The sequence below is a fragment of the Theropithecus gelada genome, chromosome 6, assembly GCF_003255815.1.
Source record: "Theropithecus gelada isolate Dixy chromosome 6, Tgel_1.0, whole genome shotgun sequence".
Lineage (NCBI taxonomy): Eukaryota > Metazoa > Chordata > Mammalia > Primates > Cercopithecidae > Theropithecus > Theropithecus gelada.
Window position 1 is genome coordinate 172540452 of NC_037673.1, and position 13471 is coordinate 172553922.

The window sequence follows — 13471 nt, forward strand, 5'->3', positions numbered from 1 at the left end:
CCTGCCTCAGCCTCCTAAGTAGCTCGGACTACAGGCATGGCTTATTTTTTTATTTTTATTTTTGTAGAGATGGGGTCTCACTATGTTTCCTGGGCTGGTGTTGTTTCCTGGCCTCAAATGATCCTCCCACCTCAGCCTCCCAGAGTTCTGAGGTCACAGGCATGAATGACTATGCCCAGCCCACATTATTTAAAAAAAGAGAGAGAGAGAGAGAGAATTATTTTGGGGAAAAAAAGGTATTATCAAGATTCAGCACTATTCTTGAGGAGTTGAAAGAGGTATATTATAATTACAGGTAGTTAAAGGAGGGGAGAAAAAAGCAAAACTGTAGAAAAACAAAAAGCTTCACAAGAAAGGAATGATTTTCTTAGTTTACTATGTGGATTTACTAAAAGTATTTAGTAAATGTATTTAGTAAATACTTTTAACATAATCCTGACACTGTAAACACCATGGAGTTATAACATTTAGAATATATACAAAGCATAGGAGACAATTTTATTAGCCTTGATGATGTAAAATGGAAAGTATAGAAGATAAAGGTTGGAAGATGAAAAGCGACAGGACCTCTGAAAATAGTAGGGCTGGTGTAACATTCTTATCTTCCAAAATGGGGAGTCAAGAGATAACTATCTGTAGGTGATAGAAATACACTTATTTTAGGAAGAGAAGAGGTGGGGGATTGGCCTAAGTAAATTCTTACCTAGCATAGCAGAAATCAATAGATAATGTCTACAGTTGATAAATCAAGAAATCATAATAAAAGTCTATTTCTTTTTTTTTTTTTTTTTTTGAGGCGGAGTCTTCACTCTGTCCCCCAGGCTGGAGTGCAGTGGCACCATCTCGGCTCACTGCAAGCTCCGCCTCCCGGGTTCGCGCCATTCTCCTGCCTCAGCCTCCCGAGTAGCTGGGACTACAGGCGCCCGCCACCGCGCCCGGCTAATTTTTTTTTTGTATTTTAGTAGAGACGGGGTTTCACCTTGTTAGCCAGGATGGTCTCGATCTCCTGACCTCGTGATCCGCCCGCCTCGGCCTCCCAAAGTGCAGGGATTACAGGTGTGAGCCACCGCGCCCAGCCAATAAAAGTCTATTTCTTTAGAGATGTTTATGGTGACTTCTAGAAGAATGAGTTAAAAATTATTCTAGGATACTGGAGAAGACAAGTAGTGGTGGAGAGTGGTGTCAGTAGAAGACTTTTTATCAAAAATCTAGCACAAGGCTGGGCGCAGTGGCTGACGCCTGTAATCCCAACACTTTGGGAGACCAACGTGGGTGGATCACCTGAGGCCACGAGTTCAACACCAGCCTGACCATTATGGTGAAACCCTGTCTCTACTAAAAATACAAAAATTAGCCGGGCTTGGTGGCAGGCACCTATAATCCCAGCTACTCGGGAGGCTGAGGCTAGAGAATTGCTTGAACCTGGGAGGCGGAGGTTGTAGTGAGCCGAGATTGTGCCACTGCACTCCAGCCTGGGTGACAGACCGAGACTCCAAAACAAAAAAAAAGAAAAATCTAGCACAGGTACTTGATTTTTTAAAAAAGCATTTGCATCAGTTATCAAGGATTAGAGAAAAATAAACACATGTGGAAGACAAAGATATTGTCACCTCCTCCCAAAAAAGAAAGAAATGATATGTATTTAGAATGGTCACTTAGTTTCCTACTGACTGAATCATATCCTGGTCCATTAGTTTATGTTTTGAGAAAATATACCTATTCCCTGGAGTTGGGAGGTTTCCACATAGTCCCGAAATAGTTTGGTACCTCTCGTTCTTTAAAGTTTGAAGCCTAAGCTCCCAGCACTTGTCTCGTAGTAAAGGGAAACCAACAAATTGTGCATGCCTGCCTACTATGTGACAAGTACTTACACTGTCTTTGGTAAGGTTAGAATTATCCCCATATAAACTACGAGGACGCTAAGTTCTAGAGGGCTTAAATTAAGGACAGAGCTAGATCTAAAACAGCAACAAAAACTGAATGCTGTGTGCCTCCAAAGCCCATGCTCTTCAACTGTTTGTCAGTTAGGATCATTTCACCTGTAACAGAATACCCAACTCAGACTTGGCCCAGCAGTCAGGTTGAGCCAAGCCAACAGACTTGGCTCAATCAGGTCCCATGACTGAAAGTTCATTAGCAGAGTGGACATCATGGCAGTTTGATCTAGCAGCACAAGAGTCATTAAAGAACCAGTTTCTCTTTCTCTGTTTTGCCATCCATAGTTTCGGGTATATCCTGAGGTTGATAGGTTCAGTGACAGGGAGAGATTAACTTCCCATGGCGGTCTCTTAAATCAAATGATCTACAATCCTAGAGATTCCAGTAGATATTTGATTGCAACTTAGGTGTTAGAAAATTATAATTATTTGCAGATGACTAGATCCTTTGAACAAGTAATAATACTTAAAAAATGGTTTCTGAAATCTTATAAGGTATGATTCTTTCAGCAGTCACCCTATTTGTCCTCTCTCATAATGACCCAGACTACCTACCCTCTCCTGGGAGCCTCTCTTTTAAGCACAGGCATACTTGTTGATGCATGGCCTTCTCTTGGGCTTAGTGTTTATGAGAGCCCAATGTTGACTGTCATCCAGGAGACTGCAAAGACTGACTTCTCATTCTTTTTCCCACAGGGACAGACTCTGCCTGGGCGAGTCCTTTTCCTGCGTTACGTCGTTCAGACCCTAGAAGATGACTTCCAGCAGACCCTGAGGAGACAACGGCAGCACCTGCAGCAGTCCATTGCAAACATGGTGCTGTCCTGTGACAAGCAGCCCCACAATGTCAGGTGAGCAGCCACCTGAGCCCTGAGATGGGAAGAGGTAAGGAATTATAGGTGGGCAGCTGCTAAAGCCAGAATATCAGCCAGGTGAGGTTTTCTAGTCAGTAGGTAGTGTAGTAGGGCTAATTGTTAAAACTACAGATAGACCGGGTGCAGTGGTTCACACCTGTAATCCCAGTACTTTGGGAGGCTGAGGTGGGCGGATCACTTGAGGTCAGGAGTTCGAAACCAGCCTGGCCAACATGGCACAACCACGTCTCTACTAAAACTACACAAAGTAGCAGGGTGTGGTGATGCATTCCTGTAATTCCAGCTACTTGGGAGGCTGAGATGGGAGAATCATTTGAACCCAGGAGGCAGAGGTTGCAGTGAGCCGAGATTGCGCCACTGCACTCCAGCCTGGGTGACAGAGCAAGATTCCATCTCAAAAATAATTAATTAATTATTTTTTAAAAATAAAACTATAGCTAATCATAAAATAACCCCCTCCTGATAATCATAAAAGAAACCAACAATGCGGCAGGCACCACATAGCTTGAGTGATTTTTCTCTCAAGACCAACAGACTTCCTTTGGTCTATTTCAATATTGTCCAAACAACATTATGAGATCTAGGGGAGAACCTTATATAAAACTTTTCAGTTTCTATTAACCTGCATTGATTCCTATCCCCCGATGAACCTCAATATAAATCTCATTTGTCACTACTAGTTTCTGAAAAGTAATATCTGTAACAATAGGTCATGTGGTTGACAAGGTACAATAGATCGTAAGCATGTGCTCTTTTTTTGCAGAATCAGAGTGAGAGTTTCTGGAAGCATGGAACTACTATATGCTTATACCAAGGGGGAACGTATGATCTTTAGGGCAGGGGATCGTGGGCTGGAATTTTTCTTTTGGAACTACAGACAGCCCTGACTCATGATGGTTTGACTTAGGATTTTTTGACTTTACATTGGTACTGAAGTGAGAACCATTCAGTAGAAACTATTCCTCAAGTACCCAACAAACATTCTGTTTTTCATTTTCAGTATAGTATTCAATAAATTCCATAAACTGTTCAACACTTTGTTATAAAATAGGCTTTGTGTTGCATGATTTTGCCCAACTGTAAGCTGTCAGTGTTCTGAGCACATTTAAGGTAGGCTAGGCTAAGCTACGATGTTCGGTACATTGGGTGCATTAAATGCGTTTTCAACTTAAAATGTTTTCAACTTACAATGATGTCTTAGTGCCTTTGTGTTGCCATAAAGGAATGCCTGAGGCTGGGTAATTTATAAAGAAAAGAGGTTTGTTTGGCTTACAATTCTACAAGGTGTACAAGAAGCATGGCTCCAGCATCTGCTTCTGGTGAGGGCTTCAGGAAGCTTCCACTCATGACAGAAGGTGAAGGAGAGCTGGAGTATCACCTGGCAAGGAAGGAAGGAAGACCGGGGGCAAGGGTATAGTGCCAACCTCTTTCAAACAGCCGGCTCTCAAGTGAACTAATAGAGTGAGAACTCACTCGTTACTATGAGGACAGTACCAAGACATTTATGAAGGATCTGCCTCCATGACCCAAACATCTTCCACTAGGCCCCATCTCCAACACTGGGGATCACATCAACATGAGATTTGGAGGGGACAAATATCAAAGCTATATCAGATGGGTTTATCCAGATGTAACCCCATCATATGTTGAGCATCTGAACATCCCTTGCTTTTTTGGAAATGGCTCTTACTAGAAGGGTGTACCGGCATCTCTTTGTTCAGAGCAGCGTTGAAACTCTTCCACTCATACTTACGTTCTCATATGTTCTTACATATTTGTTGAAAGTAGTATTCACAGGTCAACATGGGGTATTGAGTATGATAAATCCTCTAATAAAAAGGAGGACGTTTCATTATGTTTTGGGCATTGGTCAGCTTTCCTACCCCCTTAGTTTGCATGCCCATATTTATTTCCCTATATGTGGTATTTTATCTAAATCTTAATCATTTTAGGGGTGCAAAATCAGTAAGCAGAGGATCAGCAAAGAGCACAAGACAGCACAGTTGAATTTTAAAGTGGAAAATTGGTCAGGCGCAGTGGCTCACGCCTGTAATCCCAACACTTTGGGAGGCCGAGGCGGGCAGATCACCTGAGCCCAGGAGTCTAAGACTAGCCTGGCCAACGTGGTGAAACCCCGTCTCTACTAAAAATACAAAAATTAGCCATGCGTGGTGGCATGCGCCTGTAATCCAAGCTACTTGGGAGACTGAGACAGGAGAATCGCTTGAACCTGGGAGGCAGAGGTTGCAGTAAGCCGAGATCACACCACTGCACTCCAGCCTGGGCAACAAGAGTGAGACTCTGTCTCAAAAGCAAATAAAAAATAAATTTTAAAAAGTGAAAAATAATTTATATAATGAGAACAATTCCATCTACCATTATGCTTTGCTGCCTAGGCATTAGAGTGAGTGGGATACACAAGGCACTGTTCTCTCGGTTGCTTTCATTTTCACCTCTTGTGGTGTGAGCCTCTCACTGTACAAGGTATGACTCTTGGGTTTAAAGATAGGCATTTAAGGCTGGGCACAGTGGCTCACACCTGTAATCCCAGCACTTTGGGAGGCCAAAGTGGGCGGATCACTTGAGGTCAGGAGTTCGACACCAGCCTAGCCAACATGGTGAAACCCCATCTCTACTAAAAAATACATTTAAAAAAATTTTTTTTTGCTAGGCATAGTGCCAGGCACCTGTAATCCCAGCTACTTGAGAGGCTGAGGGCAGGAGAATTGCTTGAACCCAGGAGGTGGAGGCTGCAGTGAGCCGAGATCGTGCCATTATACTCCAGCGTGGGCAACAGAGGAAAACTCTTGTCTCATAAATAAAGGCATTTTGGGGCGGGCATGGTGGCTAAGGTCTGTAATTCCAGCACTTTGGGAGGCCAAGGGGGACAGATCACATGAGGCTAGGAGTTTGAGACCAGCCTGGCCTCAAAACCCCACCTCTAGTGAAAGTAGAAAAATAGCCAGGCATGATGGTGCACTTCTGTAATCCCAGCTACTCGGGAGACTGAGGCATGAGAATCATTTGAACCTGGGAGGCAGAGGTTGCAGTGAGCCAGGATTGCACCTCTGCAATCCAGCCTGGGCAACAGAGCAAGGCTCTGTCTCAAAAACAAAACAACAACAACAACAAAGATAAGCATTCTTGAGGGGTGTTTGTGACCTGTAAATCTAGGCCAGGTCCTCTGTTTTGTGCTTACTCAATGAAAACAATCATTTGTTTCAGTTGGCAGGAAAATGAACTATCTTTGATTCATTAAGAAATGGATATTAGACTGAGTTGGTGATTACAAGGATGTATGCATGTATTTATCTAAATTCATCAAACAAAACTTTGGCAATTTATTGTATGTAAATTATACCTCAGAGACGTATTTTTAAAAAGAGAGAGAGGCCGGGCGCGGTGGCTCACACCTGTAATCCCAGCACTTTGGGAGGCCGAAGCGGGCAGATCACAAGGTCAGGAGATCGAGACCACGGTGAAACCCTGTCTCTACTAAAAATACAAAAAATTAGCCAGACGTGGTGGCAGGCGCCTGTAGTCCCAGCTACTCGGGAGGCTGAGGCAGGAGAATGGCGTGAACCCAGGAGGTGGAGCTTGCAGTGAGCCAAGATCACGCCACTGCACTCCAGCGTGGGTGACAGAGCGAGACTCCGTCTCAAAAAAAAAAGAGAGAGAGAGAGAGATGATCAGTCTCCGTAAGACCCCCTCTTAAGGGATTTTCTTTTCTTTCTTTCATTTTGAACTATACATACAAACAGTAGGCTAGTTTCTACAAGACTTCAGAAATACACTTGTCTCCAGGTCCCCTTACCTGCATTTTTGTTTCTCTTTAATTGGTATTTTTAATGTTTACCTCCATATGGCAAAATAACATGCTTTCAGTGCCGCTTCTTGATTTTTCATCGTTAGCCATTATCTGTTGACTTCTCACATGAAAGATAAGGAGTTCGCTCTTTTTCCTCCCCACATTCCCCATCACACACATATTTCCCAGCCCCTATATCATTAATATAATTATAATTTTTATATCAGTGTTCAATGTTTCTATTACTATAACTATGTATGCTAGTCAGAATTTTACTAAGTACTAAACCGTGATTGCTTTTCCTTTTATTCATATCTTTTTGTTTTCCCTAAGGTTAATAATTATCCTATTTTTAAGTTTCTTGCTTTCCTTGTACATATCAGAATTCAACCCCAAATTCTCTCCTAGTTGACACCCTCCCAAGGGTGTCAAGGTTCTTGGCGTCTTCAACAGAGAATTGGACAAAATGTATAAACAAAGCAAGGAAAAATGAAACAACAAAAGCAGAGATTTGTTGAAAACGAAAGCACACTCCACAGGGTGGGAGCAGGCCCAAGCAAGCAACTCAAGAGCCTGGTTACAGAGTTTTCTAGGGTTTAAATACCCTCTAGAGGTTTCCCATTGTACTTGATGTACACCCTATGTAAATGAAGTAGTGGCCTGCCATCAGTTTGATTAGTTGTGGGAGGGGCCAGGGTTGCAAAGGGAGAAGCCTCTGGTCCTTTTGGTACTTGGGCATGGAAAATTGGGGTTTTTCTTTTGATTTAGTTCTAGGAATTCAACATGAATTGGCCGTAGGTTCCCTGCCTCCAGACCCTATTTTCCTGCCTCAGTTGGTCTCAATATCCCCTCAAGATATTTATTCACACCAGGTTGTCCTATTAGTTTCTTCTCAAAAATCTGAGGTAGAATGTTTTGATCTCCTTCAATCTGGATCACTCATCCTCTTTCCCAGTCTTCATTGTAAATTTGAGAGTCCCCTTTAATGCTTTTCAAGGTTGGATGACTTGTTTGTCCTGTCTTTCTCTTTCATGGCTCATACCTTCATTTAAGGAATCCATTCCTAGTAGCTTTCTAAGAAAGGTGTATCGGAAGTAAAGTTTTTGAGATCTTGTTTGTCTGCAAATGTCTTTATCTTCTCATGCATTGATTGATAATTAGGCTAAGGATATATGATTTGCTTAGAAATAACTTTTCTACAGAACATCAAAGGAAATCTTCCATTGTCTTCTGCTTCCAGAATTGCTGTTAAGAAATCATAAGTAGCCGGGTGTGGTGGTTCATGCCTGTAATCCCAGCACTTTGGGAGGCCGAGGTGGGTGGATCACTTTGAGCTCAGGTGTTCAAGACCAGCCTGGGCAACATGGCAAACCCCCATCTCTACCAAAACTACAAAAAATTAGCTGGGGGTAGTGGCACACACCTGTGGTCCCAGCTACTCGGAAGGCTGAGATAGGAGGATCGCTTGAGCCTTGGAGGCAGAGGTTGCACTGAGCCGAGATTGTGCCACTGTACTCCAGCCTGGGTGACAGAGCAAGACCCTGTCGGCGGGGGGGAAAAAAAGAAGACATAAGCTATTTTGATTACTGAGTCTGAGTCTTTGTATGTGCCCTGGTTTTTCTCTCTGGAAGTTTGTAAAGTTCTCTTTTTGCCAAATGTGCCTGTCCTAGGTTTATACCCATCCATTGTGCTGGGCATTCAGTGGGCCATTTCAGTCTGGAAAAATGTCCTTCATTTCTAATAAACAGGATTTTTCACTTTTGTTATTATCTTTCTAATTTCCCAGAGCTCTTTCATTTTTTCTCTCTGTCTTCCTTATTAAAATTAATCAATAAGCTAGGCATGGTGGCATGTGCCTGTAGTCCCAGCTACTGGAGAGGTTGAGGCAGGAGGATCCCTTGAGCTCAGGAGTTCAGTGAGCTATGATGGTGCCACTGCACTCCAGCCTGGACAACAGAGCAAGCCCTCATCTCTAAAAAATAATAATAATAGGCCAGGCACAGTGGCTCAGGCCTGTAATCCTAGCACTTTCAGGGACCAAAGTGGAAAGATCACTTGAGGCTAGGAGTTCAAGACCAACCTGGGCAACATAGCAAGACCCTGACTCTGCAAAAAATTAATAATATAAACTGTATTCTTACTTTCTTCTTTCCTGGATCCGTATCATCTCATATCTTTGATTTTGCTAATCAGAATTTTCATTTTTGTTTATTCTCTGTTTCTCTTCTACATAATATCTGTTTTTTTTTTTTTTTTTTTTTTTTTTTTGAGACGGAGTCTCGCTCTGCCGCCCAGGCTGGAGTGCAGTGGCCGGATCTCAGCTCACTGCAAGCTCCGCCTCCCGGGTTCACGCCATTCTCCTGCCTCAGCCTCCTGAGTAGCTGGGACTACAGGCGCCCGCCACCGCGCCCGGCTAGTTTTTTGTATTTTTTAGTAGAGATGGGGTTTCACCGTGTTAGCCAGGATGGTCTCGATCTCCTGACCTCGTGATCCGCCCGTTTCGGCCTCCCAAAGTGCTGGGATTACAGCATAATATCTGTTTTCTCTGAGTTGCTTTTTTGGGAGGAAGAAGAGGTGTTTCAGTCTCTTTCCATAGATGTCTGGTAAATGTTGGTAGTCTATAGTCTATCCATATTTAAAGGTGCGAGACTCAAAAGATAATGGAAGCTGTGAAGACATGAGAGGACTTGTCATTTCTGCACTTCCCTGTAGGTGGAACTGATTTCTCATTTCTTTTTTCTTTTTTGAGACAGGGTCTTGCTCTGTTGCCCAGGCTAGAGTGCGGTGGCGCGATCTCGACTCACTGCAAGCTCTGCCTCCCGGGTTCACGCCATTCTCCTGCCTCAGCCTCCCAAGTAGCTGGGACTACAGGCGCCCGCCACCATGCCCAGCTAATTTTTTGTATTTTTAATAGAGACAGGGTTTCACCGTGTTTGCCAGGATGGTCTCCATCTCCTGACCTCGTGATCCGCCTGCCTCGGCCTCCCAAAGTGGTGGGATTACAGGCATGAGCCACCGCGCCCGGCCCTGATTTCTCATTTCTAAGAAAATTTCTTGAGTCAAGGTCTTTCCTCTTGGGCTGGTTCAGTTTTACAGAGAAGACATCCAACCTCTTACATGAAGGATGAAGACAGGATGCCAAGGTGTTGGAAGACATGTGTGAGAAGATGGCAAGGGTCTCTGCATTCAGCATGCATATGTTCATTTAGTGCCCCATTTGCTTCAGTGCCTGCTTCCAAGCCATGCCTGGTATCCCAGTCCAGAGACCATCTGGTTTACCTCTCCACAAAGTTAACTTGTAGTCTGCAGGACTGGGGAAGATCTAGAGGTCTAAAAATTTCTTAAACAGCTTTCAAGCCATCCTTTTTTTTTTTTTTTTTTTTTTGAGGTGGAGTCTCACTCTGGTTGCCCAAGGCTGGAGTGTGGCAGCCTGATCACAGCTCACTGCAGCTTTGACCTCCATGGGGTCAGGTGATCCTCCCACCTCAGCCTCTTGGGTAGCTGGGACTACTGGCATGCACCACCACGCCTTGCTAATTTTTTGTATTTTTAGTAGAAACAGGTTTTCACCATGTTTCCCAGGCTGGTCTCAAACTCTTGGACTCAAGCAATCTGCCCACCTCAGCTTCCCAAAGTGCTGGGATTACAAGAGTGAGCCACCATGCCCGGCCACCTCCTACTTATTTCAGTTTACCTCTCTTTCACTGTCACTTCAGAGAAACCTGGTGCTGCCGCTTACAGAGCTTATTGAAGTTGTTTTTTGTTTTTTTTTTTTAAGTAAATAGGATTAAATAGGATAGCTCTTCTCTGCTGCTGGCTTAGGATTCAGCTTTCTCAATTCCAGTAAGTCAATTAAAATGTGTTCCTTTGCCTCATTCATAGGCTTGGATTAAACATCATCTTTAAAAAAATGGCACAGTGGCTTTATTTGCTTAGTTAATTGGTTGCCTTTAATTTTGTAATCGGCATCTCTCAACCTACTCCCAAATCAAAGACTAGGCCCTTAACAGTTACCTCACCCCTCATCCATCAGCCTGAGCAACATAGCAAGAACCCATCTCCACACCCCTTCTCACTCACCTTGCACCCGAGGTGATCATCATTCTGCATGGTCATCATTTCATTTCTTTGCTTTCTATGTAGTTTTATTGCATATACATATATTCCTATAAAATATTTTTTTACTTTAGTTCCTTTAGGTCTATATTAAAAGGTATCATGCTGTATGTAATCTACTGAGAATTTTATTTTTCACTTACTATTTTATAGTACCAAGACTTGTCTATATTGTTGCCTGTCACTGTCGTTTATTCATATTGACTACTATGTAATATTCTATGAATATCCTTCATTTGCCTTCCACCTTTCAAAATTTCACTGCTATCATCTTCTCTCCTCTTCTCTTCGTCCTTGTAGATATTTTTCAAAAGTTATTTATTATAGTATTAGTGGGGTTTTGGAGGAAACAAAATTAGGTGTGTATATTCAATCTACTATTTTTACCTAGGTTACCTAAGTGATCATGAAAAGTAGTTTTGACTATATGAGATGTTTTTACCTTACTAACTTATAGAGCCTCAGCCCTGTATAAAGTATGATTCCACTGCACACACTGTAAACCTTAGTTGTTAACATTAATAGGTGACAATAATATAGAGCTGGCAAGGACTTCTATGGTCATCCAGTCCAACTTTCCACTTGGTTTAGAAATGTTCCTGGTCAGGAAGGCACAGATAGTACTGTTTGACCCTGGAGTTACTTTTGAATACTTATAAATACTTATAACTCAAAGAAAGATGTTGATATTTTAGTTAGCTTTTTTTTTTTTTTTTTTTTTTTTTTTTGTAGAGATGGGTTCTTGCTATGTTGCTCAGGCTGGTCTCAAACTCTTGGTCTCAAAAGATCCTCCCACCTGGGCCTCCCAAAGTGCTGGGATTACAAGCATCAGCCACCATTCCTGGCCTTTAGTCGGGTTTTATAGCCTTACTGCAGTTAAATGTGATGTTTTTGTTAGACTTGTTTAATTATTGAAAATAGCCGAAGGGCCTTTTTGTTGCCTGTAGGGAAATCCAGGGATCTTGGGGCCCAGGTTAAGGCTGTGGTTCTGAGCACCATAAATACAGCAGACATTGAAACCTTCTCTTTATTTATTTATTTATTTATTTATTTATTTATTTATTTATTTTCTGCACAGGAAAGAAAGAATAAACCTTTTCTTTCTTTTTTCCATTGCAGGGATGTTATCAAGTGGCTGGTCAAAGCAGTAACTGCAGATGGATTGACTCAGCCCCCAAATGGAAATCAAATGTCTTCAGGAACAGGAATCTTGAAGGCCGGCGGTAGCCACCCTCCTTCCCAGCCCAACCTGACAAAGAACACCAATCAGCTGTAAGGGGCAGGCAGTTATCTTTCCTGGGGTTTAGCATTTTAGAGAACAGCACCAATCCCTAAGAGCAGCTTCCCCCAAATTAACAAGATCTTAGAACATAGCTGATGCTTATTCAAGACTTAGTTTAACTAAAGGCTAATTTTCTAATTTAAAAGGTGGAACAAAACCAGGTGCTTTCACCCCTAGAATGAACAGGACTTCACAAAGTGAATACGAAGTCACAACGCAGACACAAAACAAATGCTAGAGAACACTGCCCTTCATTTCCTGCATTTCAGGAGACAGTAAAGGGTTACAGCTGCTCATCACTTTAGGTATCTGTTGCCATAGAGAAGGAGTGGTGTGTAGTGCGAGTTTTGTTAACTTCAAGTCCTCAAGGACCTGGCTTTCTCTCCCCAGGTCCCGGGAGGAAAATAGCAGTTCAGCCTGCAGGTTCCAACACACGAAGGCAGGTCTCATCACCACAGACTGGACTGGAAAGAAATTCATGGCATTTCTTTTATGGAGTTGAGAGTGGCCTTGGCATTTTTTGAGAGATGCCAGGATATTAGGGGCTGGGGCTACCCTTGCACAAGTAACCCAGTATTCCATGTCAATCATATTGTTAAAAGCCAGTCACGGCCGGGCGCGGTGGCTCAAGCCTGTAATCCCAGCACTTTGGGAGGCCGAGACGGGCGGATCACGAGGTCAGGAGATCGAGACCATCCTGGCTAACACGGTGAAACCCCGTCTCTACTAAAAAATACAAAAATCTAGCCGGGCGAGGTGGCGAGCGCCTGTAGTCCCAGCTACTCGGGAGGCTGAGGCAGGAGAATGGCGTAAACCCGGGAGGCGGAGGTTGCAGTGAGCTGAGATCCGGCCACTGCAGTCCAGCCTGGGTAACAGAGCGAGACTCCGTCTCAAAAAAAAAAAAAAAGCCAGTCACACTAGACATTTCAAATACATTTGTGTCTGAATTCACAATGTTATATTATAATCTGGTTGCACCAACCTGATTTTTATGGAAGGCCTACAAGTTTAAATTGTTTCCTAAATTATAAATAATTATAACTAATTTATAAATAATTATAACTAATTTAGGAAACAATTTTATGTCTAAAGGGGAATATTTTGGAACAATGAAGCATTTGGGCAGATTGAGGAAGGCCCTAAAGTGGCATTCTCCCACAGGGGCCACATAGAGACCCAAGAGGGAGGTGGACACTGTTCCTTCAGTGGAAGCTAATATCAAATAATCATCATCATAATAAATGTTTATAAATACATGTTAGTAGAAGTAACAATAGGGTCCCCTAAAAGTCAATTTTGTTACGATCTTAACAACAATAATAGGTTGCTACCACTTATCACTAGAGTCCCTATCTGTGAGATATTTTATATAGCACTCACAAGTTTACAAAGTAGATTATATTATTGCTCACCCTTTTTATACATGAGAACACTTAGACTCAGAGCGGTTTAG

General features: G+C 42.7%; 1 protein-coding gene across 5 annotated transcripts in view; it reads left to right on the forward strand.

Moving 5' to 3' along the window:
• The window catches only part of SIMC1 (SUMO interacting motifs containing 1), a 91883-nt gene that overhangs the window by 58329 nt on the left and 20083 nt on the right, over positions 1 to 13471 (forward strand). For 4 of the 5 annotated variants that reach the window (XR_003119800.1, XM_025387441.1, XM_025387439.1 and 1 more), the window contains 2 exons: positions 2634 to 2788; positions 11856 to 12008. Coding sequence is in view for 4 of the 5 variants with exons in the window: in XM_025387441.1 (XP_025243226.1) it covers positions 2634 to 2788; positions 11856 to 12008 (308 nt within the window). In the remaining variant the exon portion in view is untranslated. Of the gene's footprint in view, positions 1 to 1510; positions 2433 to 2633; positions 2789 to 11855; positions 12009 to 13471 lie in introns of those variants that run through there. The other variant, XM_025387442.1, reaches the window with a different exon arrangement.